Source organism: Amaranthus tricolor, chromosome 8 (assembly GCF_026212465.1).
Source record: "Amaranthus tricolor cultivar Red isolate AtriRed21 chromosome 8, ASM2621246v1, whole genome shotgun sequence".
Taxonomy (NCBI): Eukaryota; Viridiplantae; Streptophyta; class Magnoliopsida; order Caryophyllales; family Amaranthaceae; genus Amaranthus; species Amaranthus tricolor.
The window spans coordinates 25,965,204-25,983,016 of record NC_080054.1 but is presented as its reverse complement, the minus strand read 5'-3'; the positions used below and the strand labels follow the sequence as shown (position 1 = coordinate 25,983,016).

At 33.0% G+C, this 17,813-nt stretch overlaps 1 protein-coding gene across 1 annotated transcript; it reads right to left on the bottom strand.

Annotated features, from left to right (window-relative positions):
• Positions 1 to 2,108: 2,108 nt before the first annotated feature.
• On the bottom strand, positions 2,109 to 12,015 carry LOC130821112 (uncharacterized). Its single transcript, XM_057686751.1, has 10 exons — positions 11,393 to 12,015; positions 11,140 to 11,277; positions 5,190 to 5,378; positions 4,095 to 4,232; positions 3,869 to 3,990; positions 3,661 to 3,793; positions 3,449 to 3,578; positions 3,137 to 3,216; positions 2,890 to 3,024; positions 2,109 to 2,721 (listed from the first exon to the last, which is right to left on the bottom strand). Exons 1-10 carry the CDS (start codon positions 11,867 to 11,869, stop codon positions 2,491 to 2,493), a joined length of 1,773 nt encoding a protein of 590 aa, XP_057542734.1. The 5' UTR covers positions 11,870 to 12,015; the 3' UTR covers positions 2,109 to 2,490.
• Positions 12,016 to 17,813: the final 5,798 nt, after the last annotated feature.

Below are 17,813 nucleotides of genomic sequence, written 5' to 3'. Positions count from 1 at the left end.
TTTTTTTTCAACTATCAACAACTTAACATTTTTAAATTCTTTATTTATTGATATATTCAATTGTTCATCACGCCACGAAATCATGAGGAAGCTAGAATTACTCAGAAAGAGATTGGCATAATTTTCTTCAATTATTAAAGAAAAAATAAATATTAATAATCAAATTTATTATCATTCGTTAAAGATAAACTCAATAGTTGAAAATGTACTTATCAAAATAATTCATGATAAACTCAATAGTTGAAAATGTACTTATCAAAATAATTCATCATATACTTTAGGAGTAACCTTATTTTAATCAGAACCCCAGCCGCCTCTTTTATTTCTCTCTTCTCTCTCTAAAAAAACTCTAATCTTCATAGTTGATTTGGGGCTATCATCAACTTTTTGGTTGATGGTAAGCCTCTAATTTCTCTGTTTTAAGCTTTTTAATATGATTAGAATAAATTTTTGTCATCTCCGTACAGAAGAATTGTTCTACCCATTCATTGGGTTGATTCTACCCATATATTGGGTTTTAATCTCTCTCCTCGTGAGAATTTAGGGTTATGAATTTTGGTGTCTAGTTGATTTGTTGGTAGAGATTAATGCGATAATACAACAACACTAAAATTCCAATTACCATCAACCACATCAAATTCGATTCTATCTCAAAACTACAACAGATCGAAAAACCCCCTCGTAGAAGGCTGTATCAAACAGCGATGTAGAAGAGGATATTCAGAATTATCAGATCTCATACACAACGATCGTAGTTTTGTTAATTTTAAATTATTTTTTGTTAAAGTTGTTAAGTATTTGCTCATTTTTATCTTTCATATAGATGTCATATGAATCTTTATTAATGAATCAGTTATTATTAAAAAAAAACCATATTTTAATCAATGGAAAACCTTATATGTTTTATTATAACTTAACCAAATAATGTTTAAAAACATGGGTTTTCGTTTAGATTGGTACATTTTTCATCAAAGACATGCAACAGATTAAATTATTCAAAAATAATTTAAGGTGAATTTTTTGCAGCAGATAGATAATAAGTTGGCTTATTAAGGTCGATTTCCACTTTAAACAATGTCTTGAGATCCGAAAAAACTAGGAAAAATTACCTAGAATAATCCAACATTTTCACAATTTTCCTACAATAATTTCACCTATTAATTAACCATGAATAATCTCAATTTTAGGGGTATTTCCTTAGAGGAAACTCGAGTAACACGATGACCTACTATAGTGAGTAATTTACCAAAAAAAAGTAAACTAAACTTAATGTAAAATTTGAGAAAAATTTTGAAAATTTATATAAAAAATTTTGAATATTAAAAAAATCAGAATTTTTTTAACAACTTTTTTATCTTTTTTTTGATATTTTATTTTAATTTATTTTTTTTAAAAAATAAAACTTGCTATAACAAGTCATCCGATTACTGGGTTTACCCTAAGAAAATATCTCAAAAGTTGAAATTATTCATGGTTAATCAAAAGGTGGGATTATTATAGGAAAATCATGAAAATATTAGATTTATTAGGTAATTTTTCCAAAAACTATCATTTATTGTTAACATCTCACTCATTATTTTATAAATTTATGCTAACGAATGTTAAAATTATATAAGTATTGCATTAAATTTAGAATTTATGACTACCATTTTTGTACTTTCATTGTTACAAATATAAATATCATTTTTTCTTATTTTGTTTCCTATTTTACAATTAATTATTATCGTTTTTATCAAGCGCCTAAAAAAGCATTTAGCTACAGACAATTGTAAGTTAAACTATTCGAGCTATAATTTTGTAAAAAAAATTTTTTTAAAAAAAAAACAGACACAAATGCAGCCAAATGCGTTAATGTCATTACAATAACGGATTATTGTTACTGAAAACTGCCTCTCAAAGAGACTATCAAATTTGGCCAGCCTAATTTAAAAAATTATTATAAATTAAAAATAAAAAATTCCACATTTCTAAAACAAGCCGAAAGAGTGTGTATATCACCTCCCAAATTCCACCTAGGTGGAACTTGAGAGACACTTGAGCATTGAAAAAAAAGAATGAAAATATTAATCCGGTTTTTAACTTTCAATTTCTGAGATCTAAATGAATAATTATTCTTGAAATGGGGTGTATAAGATGATATACCATCAAAGGAAAGATACAATAAAATATGGCCATTAAAAAACAAGCAAATACATAAATACAGGCATTTGTTGTCATTTAAAAGAACTATAGCAGTAAAAAGGAAGCCTCAAAGAAAACTCAGGTAAAATAAACAAACAATCAAATCGGTCGAAAAAGGTCATGGACCGACTTGAAACTATCATGTAGCCAATTGGTTTGTGGCATCCTTTCCATCCTAACTCCTCGTACACCATGCTCTATTTGACGGTTATTATGAGAGGTGAACTTGTTTGATGTTGCTTCCTCTCGAGAAATACTTGTACTAACAACGGAAAGGACAATGTGCAGCCCCTAAGCTTTCCTTAGAATTTAGAAAGATTGAAAAGAGCTTAGCATGACGGAAACCCTCTTCCAATCAAACGACTCTACGTTAGAAGACAGAACGGCAGCACTCACCGCCGTTGCAACAGCAACAAAAACCACGGCTTTCACACAGCCATGACCTCGTGACAATCTTCGCAATATGACTTTACAGTACTTGTCAGCATCCTTGACAAGAGATGCTTGTCCAGAACTCTTTCCAGACAATGCCTTCTCATTCTGAGAATAGCAGAACCGAAAATTAATAAACAAGTACACAATATCACAACTGATCCATACCAATATACATCAAGTTAATTTTATAACCTTTTCGCCTATTTCTGCCAATACACAGCTCAAATGTAGATGCATAAATTAAAAGGGTGGGGTGAAAACAAGGAAATCTACCTGTTGTTGGAAACTTTTCAGAGTTTGCTTGACAACATCAAGGGATGACGGATTGAGCTGCTGTTCAATCCTCTCCTCTGAAAGCTTTTTCAGAACAGCAACACTTGCCTCCAGATTATCCAGGTATACCTTGTCCTGCAAAATGAGCAAGATATTGCATAATGTACACAGCAGAAGACAATAATACCCAAGTAAATGTGTTAAAAAAGCTGAATGCTCAATAATAATGGCAGCAGCATCAAATTACCCATTGCTTAAAGATGTCACTGTTTTGAGTCAAGCACCAACTTATGAGATCAGTCACTTCTTTAGCGAGCTCAGGCTTACCTGTAAGATCAGGAGACGGAAGACACTTAAAATATTTTTTCTAAGACTTTCAAATACAGACACAGTATCACATGATAGACTAATCTCTTCACGAATCCTGAATCAAAAGAAGCAAATTATGGTCGATTTTGGGGTATTTTTTCACAATATTGAGAAAATCGCGATTTCATGAATTATGCTATACTGCATAGACATATAAGAGAATAATGCAATGTTGAATGGTAGCAATTACCTTCTCCAGCTGCTAATATAGCAAATCCAAACATATGCTGTGACACTTGTTTCATCGCTTTACTTCCAGCTGCGCCAGCAAGAGCAACTTCTTTCAGGATCGGATATACAGCCTCAAACCTCTCAGTTGCCTGCAAAGAACACATGCACAGGTATTAGATGTACATTCAAAATGAACATAGGTACAGGAATGCCCATGGATAGATTACACACCTTTACTCTGGCAGATGCTACAGGAAAGGTCACCCGCATCAAGATCTCAAATTCAGCTGGAGGAATCAGACGTTCTCCTTTCCTAACAGCTCCATTGACCAATATAGTGCGAGCCTTTGGTGCTTCCAGTATTCTGCAATTAAAACTTTTTAACTAAATTATAAAAAATAAAAATGTGATGTGCAAAAGAATGAGAAATTTTCCAAACCTCTCAACTAACTGTAGGATTAGGTCCCTACAAAGTGGATTGTTGGTGGATTTGCTGCTAAGCAATGGCAAGAGGTTATGGGCCCAAGCAAATAAGCCAACAGCCAGATCACCTTGACAGGCCTATATATAGTTTATTTGGTCAGAGAACAAGAAAGGCAGTCAAAGGAGACAAATGATTAAACTCAATATCATTCATATAAATTGCGACTAACACGAAAGACAACCTGTGAGATCATCCATATGATGATTGAAAGCTTCTCCTGTCCTTGATACTTGGAGTTCTCCCTCAACATGGGCAACAAACTCACAAGTACATCGGGTTTACGCCTTAAAACCAAAGCCAAAACCACAAACACGGCAACCTAGGAGAGATCACAGCATCCTTCAGAAATAGGGACAGTAAATTTACATCTAAAAGTGATGGGGAAATTGTAATATTATATTGAAAGAAAAGAGTAATATGACACATTATTTACCAAGTAATAGACCTGTGGGTAACATAATAGCATAGATACTTCTCCAACACATCCTAAGGGTGTTTCCTGTGATGAAGGCAGCCCACCTGACACCCTCCCTAGATTCATGTTTATTCCACCGAGAAAATAGGAACTTGTGCCACTTCTACTCAACTTTGACATCTATCTTCTTAAAGAATATTTTCTTCTTTAATGTTGAGAACAAGGGTAGGAGTGCCCATCAGAAGATCATCACTCAGTTTTCATGCACTAGAGATATGATACATCAAACAAAAGAAGACCCAAGCAGAAATTTTATTTCTCTTTCAAAAGGATAATGTTGGTATAAGATACACCCAGTAAGTGATAAGGCAAAAGGCAGTTAGATTTGTACATCTTAGAAGCAGACTAAAATAGGATAGCCTGAACTTATATCCAGCTTGTCTCAAATTTCCACACAGAACAGCAATGCACTAAACATTGTTACCTAATTTACTTATCTCCGGGGCATTATGGCTGGTTTTGGTTTATTTTTAGCCCATTTTGGGTAATTGTAAATTAAAAAAGCAAATAAATAGTGAATTAAGTAAGAATAACACTAAGCATCAGGTAATCGGTAATCCTTTGTAACTCATTTACATTTCAAGTACAAAACAAAAAGCATAACATGGAATGGTAACCATACCATCTCTATAAAGACTGCAGTAAAAATGCTGCCATGTTTCATTTGACAATACCTTACACCCATAGGCCATAGTACACGGTACACAGATCACTAAATGGGAAATGTAAAGGCATCCACAAATCGAAACATTATATGACAAGCATGCTGTTCAGATTTTAAAATAGTGCGACAGTGATCACCTGAGATTTGGAAGATGGCTGCAGACTTGCCTTCTTAGCATTTTTGATGCTAGGAAGTTGATTATTCAAATCTGTAAGTATAGTATCCAGAAGCAATATAACAAAGGAACTAAGAGCTGTCCCTGAACGTTGGTTGATCCAGTCAACTGATGTCCTATAAACAGCATCAGGGATATGGGAAACAGGGCTCTGTTCAAACAAACAAGACTTGATGAGCAGACATGTTCAGCACTTTAATGAGAAATATAAGTTAAGTAACAAAGACAAAAAGAAATCAAAACGAAACAATTTCATTAAGGCTGACAATAAAAGGCAAAAAAGAAAAGAAGCCTGGCAAACAAGACTAGAATGACTAAGCTGAAGAACACAAGTAGCTTTAGAAACTCGAGTTTGAATATCCAAATTAAAATGAAATAGAACTGTAGTCAAACAGGCTCAAACACGCACGCTGTAATCAAGTTGTGATGAAATCATTAATACATTAGACCAAAGTTGAACTCATCAAAACAATAACTAACAAAGAAAAAGAAAACAAGCATTGGAAGAAAAGTCATGCTTTTCTATTTTATTTATGAATCCACGAATTAAGTTCATATGCCCCCGGTTAAAACATCTCCAACACCAGCAATCTTCCACCCTAAAGATACTAAAACCTGTTTTTTTTATTGTCTACAGTAAAATCCCAGGGATAAATCAAAGAAAAAAAGTATATTCTGCTGCAAGTAAAATACAAAAGTGCACCTCTCAAACATGGAAAAAAAATCATAGATGTCGTCGTGATCGCAGTATAGATTGCGATGTCGCGAACACAGCAGCTGGCGATGTTATGACTCTTTCCCAAACATCGCAATGTGAATTTATAGCTAGAAAATATTCATTTTATCATAGTAATTAAATTTTTAATAGACCTTTTTGATACCTAATACATATTAAAACAGAAAATTATAATGACTAATATGTTGGAATAAGAGCTTAAATGGTTGTTACTCCCTTCTTTTAAGTCATGGGTTACGCAACGGGTTTTACGGAATGATAAGCTCAAGATTCATCATAAAGTAGCCACAAACGACCTCATTTTTATGCCAAGGTCTCAAATTAAAAAACCCCGCTTGGCTAAAACAAAGCCGTAAATTCTATATCTCTCTATCCTAATTTGCTCACAGATATGTAAAAATGACTTGTAACAGAATAGATGCAAGATACACAAGTTAAAGGAAAAAGTCGTTAAACTATCATGCAACATCAACCATGTAAATGAGAATTCAAATGCATACATCAAGACCCGCAAGCTAACACTACATATCATCAATCATTTACGGTGTCAAAAGATAAACAAAAATTCTCAAACTTAATTACTTAATGCAACTCTCTTTCCTTTCTTGGGTGTACAGAGAGAAGATACAGGAAAAAAAACAACAAAATCATACGCGTGTAGATAACATATGCATAACCTGAAGCCTAGGTCGAAAACAAAATCAAACGATACATTAAAAAGAAAAGAATTTCAAGAAATTTAAAATAAACTGGGTTTAGTCAAGAACATAGTACTTAGGAATATCTTTCTGACTAGCATCAACTTTTCAGTATAGTATTGGAATAGTGAAAATCAGTTCAATATTCTAAACATACACTTAAATTCCATTTTTTTAAAAGAGGAAAATGAGAGTAGGGCAAGGTTGCACACTCGACAAATACTTCAAAAAAAGGGAGCATGATTCAGAAATTCAAATTCTTTTTCGATCGAACATTGATCATTCAGTGCTATTTAAAAAAACAGAAGTAATAAATATTTGAATTCCATCGATACTTGTCATGTACATCGATAAACTAAAGATGGTGTGCAAACTTTATATGTCATTAGAGTCTTTTATCCCATTGCAATACGGTTTAGGAATGGTGTCTCCTTAACTTATGAAGTGTGTGCGTCTCGTATTTTTAAATGGTAAGTCTAACTCCATTTAACATGGCATCAGAGTCGAAGGTTTGACTTTTAATCTGAATGGATACATTCCTACCATAATTGATTACTTTCAACTCTCAAGTGCAAACTTGACGAGGATTCACATGTGAGGGGTGTTCCGTGTTCGGGATGATTTATGTAGGAAAGTATAATATTTTGATTATAATTGATTATGTAAATTATTCCCTTATTGTTTTGTTTCCTAAAATGGTTCATAGTTATTGTATAAATAGGAGATTAGGTGTTTCATAACAATTAATACAAAATCGGTATTCACTGGTCAAACACTATTTTTTCTACATTATTATTTTATTCATGGTATCAGAGTCGATGGTGTTTTCCGGCGACCTATAACCGGTCTACCAGATTGGTGGTCATCAAAAAAAAAAAATGGAGATCGAAATCCGTTTATCGTCACTGACTTCTTAGTTGCAAACTAAAAGGTTAAACACCAACAAAGTAGTCTCCACCATCGGATTTCAAATCCCAACGAATCGATTCTCAAAAATCAAACCCAGATCTCGAAATCATACCAAGCAAGAACCACATATCCTGTTTTTTTCCCGCTACGATACAATTTTTTCCAACTCCGGCGAAGCCATAATCCACACCACGAGCAGACCACCACCGGAGAACCAGAATTTCGAATCGGCAACAAGGTTTGCTGTACCAATGTGATGAAACCCTATGATACAATTGACAACCATGGCAAGAAGCATGCAGTACAGTACTTAAATGAACCAAAAAAAGTAACAAAAAAGGTGAAGAGAGAGAAACGAAGGAAGGTAAGGGAAAAAGGGGAAATGGAGCATTTTTTCTTAAGAAATGCTTTTATATGGAGGCTACCTCACAATCCCTCTTTTAAACCTAACTAGGCATCGACCCAGCAAACCGGATCCGACCCGTGCTAAACCAGCGTCACCCAAGACTGGTTTGGGCTTTATGTCAACCCACTCTTTCTGCTTGGATATTTGATTGTGGGGCCACCGATATAATGACGTTTGATCCTTCGGATCTTTTGACCGACATACCCACAACCGTACACATATCCAAACTGCTAATGGGGAATGCGTTCGAGTTGATAAAGCTGGATCCACTACTATTTCTCTGTCCCTTCATTTGAAAAATTGTCTTCTCATTTCTAGCTTACTCATAAATTATTGTCTGTTAGCCAACTTACCAAGGAACTTAACTGTACTATTCTCATGACTTCTGAGGGGTGTATTGTGCAGGATGCTCAGACGGGGACGATCATTGGACATAGTATTGAGCAAGGAGGTTTGTACTATAAGGATGAGACGACTCAACAAAGTCGAGCTATGCTCACTCGTGGGTCTCCTGCTTATCAACTCTGGACTTGGCATCGTCATTTGGGTCATCCTTTTCTACCTTACTTAAAACATCTCTTTTCTTCCCTTGAAAACACTATTATGTCTCAAGATTGTGAATCTTGTGTCTAGGCGAAAAGCCATAAACACTCATATTCGCTTAGTTTTTCTCGTTCCACTAGTCCGTTTTCTTTGATACATTCTGATGTGTGGGGACCTGCTCCTATTTCTGCTAATCATAATTTCTCTTATTATGTGTTATTTGTGGATGAATGTACTCGTATGAGTTGGGTGTATTTTTTAAAACACAAATCTGAAGTCTTTTTAGATTGTCACCTTTTATAATATGCTTCACACTCAGTTTCATGCTAAAACACAAATACTACATTCTAATAATGGGGGTGAATACATTAACTCAGCCATAAAACAATTTCTTTCGGACCATGGGATGCTCCACCAAACCTCTTGCTCTGACACACCAAAACAAAATGGGATTGCTAAACGCAAAAACCGCACCTTACTTGAAATTACCCGAGCTATTTTGAGAGTCTCATACTCCAGCTTCTTTTTGGCCTGAAGCAATTGCTACAGCTACTTATCTCACCAATTGTCTTCCTTCCAAACCTTAACAATACAAAACTCCCCTTGAAACCTTAGGCTCTTTTCTCTCTTCCTTCTTCTCATTCCTTACCACCTCGTATCTTTGGGTGTGTTGTTTAAGTTCATCTTCCCAAACAAACAAGAACCAAACTTAAACCTCGGGCAATTAAGTGTGTTTTTCTTGGCTAAGGGGTAAATCAAAAGGGATATCGGTGCTTTGACCCTCTACAAAACCGAATGTGACTTCTTTGAAGAATCCTACTACTACACCCAGTATGGTCTTCAGGAGGAGACATTAAGTGATGACCTGAGCTGGCTAATATACCCAGTTGTAATTTATCCGGACCCGAAAGAGCAGGTAGGCGAGACTACCGATGTTGGTTCTGAAGTCATAATATCTCCTCTTCAGCCTGTCACTCCAGTCCTGCCTATTAAGCATCCTGAGCAGTTTGATGTGAAGAATGCTTTTCTCCATGGGAAGATAGAGGAAGAGGTGTATATGAAAGCCCCCAGGTTTTTCTAGTGGCTTTAATCCAGGAGAAGAGTGCAAATTGAACAAAGCTTTATATGGTCTAAAACAATCTCCAAGGGCATGGTTTGGGAGATTCACTGCAGCTATGATAAAGTTTGGTTATAAACAAAGCAACTCTGACCATACTCTAATTCTTAAGAGGCAATATAACCATATCGCGTGCCTAATAATCTATGTGGATGACATGATTATTACTGGGGATGATAAAGACGAAATTTGTGCCCTCAAGGAGCAACTATCTAGAGAAATTGAGATGAAAGACTTGGAGCAACAAAGTACTTTCTTGGGATTGAAGAATTGAGATCAAGAGGAGGTATCTTTATGAGTCAACGAAAGTATATTCTTGACCTGCTAGCCGAAACGGGTATGCTTGATTGTAAACCTGAAGAGACACCAATTATAGCCAACCATGGCCTTCAGATGATTAAAGGAGAGAAATTGGCAGACAAAGGGCAGTATCAGAGAATGGTAGGGAAACTCATCTATCTTTTACACAGCCAGGCATTGCATATGCAGTTGGAGTAGTGAGCAGATTTATGCATCAACCACAGATACATCAAATGAAGGAGCCTAAGGTACCTGAAGGGTACATGTGGCAGAGGTATTCTATTTAGGAAAAATGGTCACTTAGACCTTCTGGCCTATACTGAAGCAGACTGAGCAGGTGATCAAGATGATAAGAGATCTACTTATGGGTACTTTACTTTGGTTGGGGGATATCTTGTCACATGGAGAAGTAAGAAATAAAAGATTGTTGCCTTGTCAAGTGCAGAAGCAGAATTTCGAGGTATTGTGAAAGGGATAACTGTAGTCATATGGCTAAAGAAGCTCCTAAGTGAACTACACTTCCCGCAAAAGAAGGCTTACAAATTGTTGTAATAATAAAGCACAATCAGTATTTCTGAGAACCCAGTTCAACATGATCGCACCAAATATGTGGAAATTGATTGACACTTCATAAAAGAGAAACTGGAGAAGAAGATTATTAGCCTTCCTTTTGTGAAATCAAAGGATCAACTAGCTGATATTCTTACAAAGGCAGTGACATCAGAAGCTTTTGAACAAACATTGTGCAAGTTAGGTATTGGTGACCCTAAGACCTAACTTGAGGGGAGTGTAGGAAAGTATAATATTTTGATTATAATTGATTATGTAAATTATTCCCTTGTTAGTTTGTTTCCTAAAATAGTTCATAGTTCTTGTATAAATAGGAGACTAGGTGTTTCATAACAATTAATACTAAATCGGTATTCACTGGACAAACACTATTTTTTCCGCATTATTATTTTATTCCATTTATCCTGCATATGTCATTGGAGCCCTTGCTCCCATTGTCCTATGGTTTTTGATAGTATCTCCTTGGTGTATTGAATGTATGCACCTCGCAATTAATGGTCCAAAAGAGCACATAATGTACTGAATTACTACAAAGTCTTCACATTGACAAATTCTAATACCGAGAAAAAGATCTAGTAAAGAGTAGCAACGAAGTCTATGTATCTACCAGCAAATTATACAAGAGAAACGGACCTCAGAAAGTTTGGCTACTGGAGATTCCCGGAAGATCTTGACCCAAGGAAATTGGGCAGAAGACACTCCAGAAAAAGCACGGGCAAAATAATCCGCAAATCGCATCAATTGGATATCCTCCTGATCTTCATAAGAACCCTAATTCACAAAAGATCACTATATTTTAGTAGATCAAACTGGACATGCAATTCAATTGAATCCAAATATCCAATGACTCAAAAGTTCAAAATTGAATATATAGATAAGCACAAACCGATAAATCTAAAAGAAATGCAGCCAAATCAGAGGCATCCATCTTAGCAGCAGCCTCAGAAACAGACACTTTAGGCTTTTTGTCGACTTTCTTCTTCTTTTTCTTCTCTTTATTTTCATCTTTTACATTGAGATTGACATTTACTTTCTCCTTTTCGGAATCACTATCATCGGAATCATCGCGACTCTTCGATCTAGACTTAGGAACATCATCATCATCAAAGTAAGTAGCAGGTTTGTTCTTCTGTTCCTCAACGAAGCGACGATGGCGATCCTCCTTCTGCTGATCAAGATCACGGAAAACATTATTGTCTTTATCGGAGGTAGAAGAAGCTATGGCGGTGACAGGCTTCTGTTTGTTTTGCTGTTGATTCTTACGGCGTTTCGTGTAGGTGACCTTCTGCCAACCATGGTTGTTACTGTTGACGGCCATTGAAGAAGCATCGGTGTGCTCGACATTAAAGTTAAAATCCTCCATTGAAAGATAATGATTGGAGAGGGAAAAGAGGAGAGAGATAGGAGAGAAAAGGTGAACGAACGTAGGAGGAGAAATGGAAGGAAGATTTTAAGAAGAGTTTGACTTGGTTTATGGGGGGTAGTTGTGGTTTGACAAAATGGGTCATGCACCCACATACATACGGGAAGATCATACTCCACCAAGTTACTTAAGACTAGTCCCTAGATATTTTTTTTTCAAAAATTTCTTTGGTTTCTTAATAAAATTCTAAAATAAGGATTATAGACATTAAAAAATACTAAAAGAAATCTAGTGGAAAAAATATAGGAACCACAACTACTAAAAAAATATTTTTATAAAGTTAGTTGGAAACATGTGATGACCATAAGAAATACTTCATCTGGTTTTAATAGTTGCTATACTTCTGTTTTTCACACTTTCCAATGCACGATTTTAATTTTTAATATCTCTAATTTCATATGAAAAAAGTTATTATTATAAAAATACATATTAAGACGAATCAAACAAGATTCCACTTGACTATGTTTGACATTATACATGGAAAAATATATACCAAATAAAATCAGTTGATGGACAGTAGTTGCCTGTAGCAACTAAAAAAATCCAAATGAAGTATAAAAATATTAAAATGAAGTTAAACAAAGATATGTGGAGACCATAACCATTTATTATTAAATAGTAAAATGAGGATAAACAAGGTTATTTTTGTCTGAAATTGATGATATAAATAGAAAGATTATTTATGAGAACAACAAATGGACACCAAACAATAGTAAATGGAAACTTCTTTAAGGAACAGAGGGAGTAGCTGTTAGCTGTTGTTAGCTCGTTAGATCGGATGAAAATATTAGTTGATAAATTAGTTATTTAAATCAATCGTTAAAGTCGTTGTTAAGGAGATGTTGGCAACATGACAATTGTGGGCGTGAGAAGGGCTGATATGTTGACAAGAAATATAAGGATCAAGTCAATCGGGCTTGGATCAGAAGTCATTATTAAGAAGATGTTGGCAACATGATTGTGGGTGTGAGAAGGGCGAATATGCTGGCAAGGAGTATTAGGGTCAAGTCAATCGGGCTAAAATCAAGCAGTTGGTCAAACAAGATCTTTAAAAGTCAGTAGGTTTTGACCCAATTGTCTTCTATGTGCTTGAGTGGTCAAACTTTCTTGAATTCTCTTTTTCTCTTCCTTTTTTTCTTATGCTATTTATCTGATGCTTTTTTAAATGGCTTCTTATAACTCTTGTGGTGATAAGTTTACTTTATATAATGGTCACAAAATGTACACATTTCTATGCAATAACTTGCAATTAGCCAAAGACGAATTCTCACCAGCAAAAATACTGAGGATGAATCACACCAAAAAATGCAGATTATGACTGTCAAAGGGAAAAATACACTAAAAATAATGACATAAGTCACATAAGTAGCATGGATTAACACCCATGAAATTCACTATTATGATAGTCTATAGGTCATATGATTATTCTCCCATTTTATGTGCTCAATAATACACTTAAGTTTTATATGTATTCTCCTCTTTAACATCATGTTTAAAGGTTCTTTTATGATTTTATATTGTTTCCACTTGATTTTAGGTATGTCTTGGAAGTTTGACATCCTTAATTATTTTGCATGCAAATATGTAAAAAAAATAGACAACTTGACTTTATTGGAGACTTGGAGTCATAAAAGAGATGAATAAATAGACAAATGGATAAACTATAAAAACGTCAAAAATTGACACAATTTTATGAATACCCGATTGATTATGTGATCAATACTTTTCTAAATTTTCAAAGTCATTAATATTGGAGTGCAGCAATACTTAGTCGTGTATTTTGATAACCAATTGGTATGTCAATACTCGATGACTCGATCAAGTATTTATGTGACAAAAGCATTACAAATTAGGTTAAATTAAAATATAAGTGCTACTGCTAAGCATGAGAAAAAAACTCATCGATCACAAAGTTATGCATGGATTACAACGTTCATTTAATTAATTCGTCTTGCCCTTAATTTTTTTTCCACCAGACAAAGTTAAGGTGTAACCCTAATATAAAAAAACTATTTAAATATTGTTTTTAAAGATAAAATAAAATTAAACTATACTACTTAATACTCTCTTCGTTCCGGTTAGTTTATTTATTATTTTCATAAAGACATCTTAAAATTAACCTTGTCCATTATCATTTTAATATTTTAATAATTAATAATACTTATAATTCCCACATATCTTCCACTAATTTCATAAAAACATTTTTCAATAGTTGTGGATTTGTGGTTTCCATATTTTTTTTTACTAATTTTTTTAATATTTTTTTAATGTTTATGATCTTTACTTTTCCTCCATTAAATTTATTATTCACTGCAATATATATCCTTTAAAATATTATATTTTTCTTAATTTTTGTAATATTTTTTATGACAATTTCTTTAAGAAACAGGATGAGTAACAAGGATAAATGTGAAGGCTTTCTCAACTATTAAATTAGCAAAGAAAAGCGTGCAGTTAATAGTGCTCATTCCAAATGGGGTAATATCACGGCCCCTTCTGAGAATTGAGACGCTCGAAATAAAATATTATTTATAAACTTTTAATTATAGGCAATTAATTATCAAATATTAAAACGTCTCATTTATTTTACGCCTTCTATTCAATATATTTATTTAACTTTTAATACATCTAATTGTGCATAATTAAAAATTATGAAAAATTAATATTTTACTCGACTATGTTCTAATTAATAGATTAACAATAAAATACAAATTAAGAGTAAAAGATGAATAACGTTAAAAAAAAAATGGAATAATACTAGTAAATTGGGGGAATACTTTTGAATTTTTTGAGAAGACGGAGTACAGGATTCTCTTGCCGTCATACGGCCGGCCACGGGTAGCATTAAATTTCTCTGGTATGCAACTTGTACTGTTAATTCTTGCGGTTTTTCCTCTTTCCTTCTCCATAAAACTATGATAAAAAACCAATTGATGATATGATCTACAACATATTCATAGCTATTTTGTGTATTAGTGTAATCGATAACTAGATTGCACAAAATTTGATGCGGTTTGTTTGCTCTCCTCGAGATAAGTGGGCCCATTTTGTTAAAAATAAGATGAGAAGAAAATTTGTTAAAAACTAAAAATATAGTAGTTAATTTTTTATTGACTCATAATGAGAAGAATTATGAGATGATTTTAGTTGAGTTAATTTAAATTATTTATTTAAAAAATTGCTTTCTATATAAGCTAAAATTCAGTTTCCATTGTATTATATAATGTTTTTTTATTAATGGTCTTTTGCGTTGATCTGTCTTACGGTAAGATGGTTTCATACAAGACAAACTGCAAAAATATCATTATTGAGCAATTTACGACATTAACAACATGAAATCTCCAGCTTCTCAACTGTTAAATTAGGCTGGACTTATTTTGAATATCAGCACGTTAACAAGGAGACACGAGGTGCACACACTTCATAAACCAAAAAGATATATACCATCCCAAAACCATATGGGCTATGGCAATGGGAAGAAGGTCTCCAGTAGCTTATAAAGCGTGCACATCATTTTCAATTTGTTGACGTGGGATAACTCATCCCAACACCCCCCTCACATGCGAACGCTCGTCAAGTTTGCATGTGAGAGTAATCAATTAGGGTAGGAACGTCATTCTTTTCGGACCTACCATTTTTAAATTTTGATCGAACTATCGGCTCTGATACCATGTTAAATTAGGCTGGACTTATTGTGAATGTCAGCACGTTAACGGGGAGACACGAGGTGCACACACTTTATAAACTAAGGAGATATATACCATCCTAAAACCATGTGGCAATGAGAAGAAGGTCTCCAATAGCTTATAAAGTGTGCACCACACCATTTTCAATTTATCAATGTGGGATTACTCATCCCAACATTAACAGACAGAGGATGAATGAGTTATTACTCTAAAAAGGAAAAAAAAATTGAAAACTAAAACTTATGTAAACTAAGATGTGATATAAAGTATACTTTATAAATTCACATTAAAATCTTTCGCACAATATCACTTCAAGTCTAGGAATACAGTTTTGTACAAATAGAAAGAAGGTAAAATTAAGTTGAAAACTAAACCAGCTTTACAAATACAGACAACGAAAATAAATAGTTTTAAAACTTGAGAACCCATAAGGCATTTGAACTATAAATAAATTAAAAGTAAAAAATTCTCACCATACATAATTTCGATAAATATCCATCATGTAAAACTTGTATGTATAATTGTATATCTTACTACCCAATATTAACCAAAAATTAATCGATAGTGAGTATTTAACGGTGGAAAAATACCATTCCGAATAATTATGTCATCGTATCATCTCTTAGATTAATCCTAAACAATTAAAATATTTTAAAATCTTTAATTTTATTAGAAATACTTACAAGGTAGAATCTAAACCAAAACTTTCATAAGCGTTTAAAACGTGTCAAATCTTGAGGTAACAAATTATATCTGTAATTCATGTTTCAAATATTTTAGATATTTTATGCTTAAAATAGCTAAATATTGACAAAATTTAAACTTCAAAATATATATACCAACCCAAATTTTAAAAAACCTAAAAATTAGCTCGAAAATATTATAATTAGCTTCTGTTCATCATCATAATAAATATTATTAATTTTGTCAATTCTTCAATCATCTGCTTAATTTTATTGCTTTAAACAAAGCAATTTACGTAGAAAATATTCTAGTAATATTAAAACATAAAAAAACCTAACTAATGTTTAATAAATAATAATAATAATAATAATAATAATAATAATAATAATAATAATAATAGTAAAATTTTAAATTATAAATATGTATTTTCATGAATTTTATCAATCTTAAACATGTTTTCTAATGATAAAAAATATAATTTAAAATAAAAGATTAAAAGCTGATAATATTTGTCAAAACATAGTATGTATAAACATATTATGTTTTCTACTAGTAATAATTTTCTATTGATACTTTGTATTTAAAACCATAAAATTATTGTCAGTATTTGAATAAAACTTTATCAACTATGCAGATATTTAAAAAAATAAAATATCATGATAAAAATTTTACCTTCAATAATTTATCTCACTTAATCTTTGTTTTATACTTGCTTTTATCGTCATATCCATGTCTTAGATTATTAATGTTCTTTTAGTTTATCTTTTAATGTCCTTAACCTCTTGCTTTTATCGTTTCTTTCTATTAGTTCTTTGTTTTTTTTTTTTTTGTAGTGGTTCTACTTTTATTTTTATAGGCTTTTAAGTTATCTTTCACGTGTAATCACGTTTTTTTATCTTTCTCGAGCCGGGGGACTCCTTTGGCCGGTTCTCTTTTAGTCGCGCTCTCCTTTATGGGTATGAGTTTTCGCCGTCTTTTCCTCCCTAGACGCTGACCTTTTTATGAGCGGGATATATTGGGTAGGATGATAATGGTGATGAATCTTGTAGCAAATAGTAAATTGAAAGGTACAGTCACTACTCCCTCATTTAACCTGCTTATTCAATTGTTGACTTTAACTATCTCTCCTTTTCAAACTAAGCAAAACCTTATCAAATCTGATTTTTTTAGAAAATACTTATAAAATACATAAGTCTTGAGAAATACTCCTAATAAAATAATAAGAATAATATTATTATAAAATGAGTAAAAAAGGGATTACCATTAACTAGTTCTACTTAAACTAATAACCCAATATTTAAATCTAGGCATGACTGTAACAACTAATTTGCTCTCATAAGATTGGATAAGAATGCATTGTTCTTGGGTCCTTTTCCTTTTTTATGGTTGTAGAGTAGTAAGTAGTAACTATTGATAGATAGAGAGATAGCAATTGATGTGAAGTTTGTAAAAACTCTGTACTTAATTAATTAATTTATTTATTTATATGATATAATTGAGTGATTTAAGTAGAA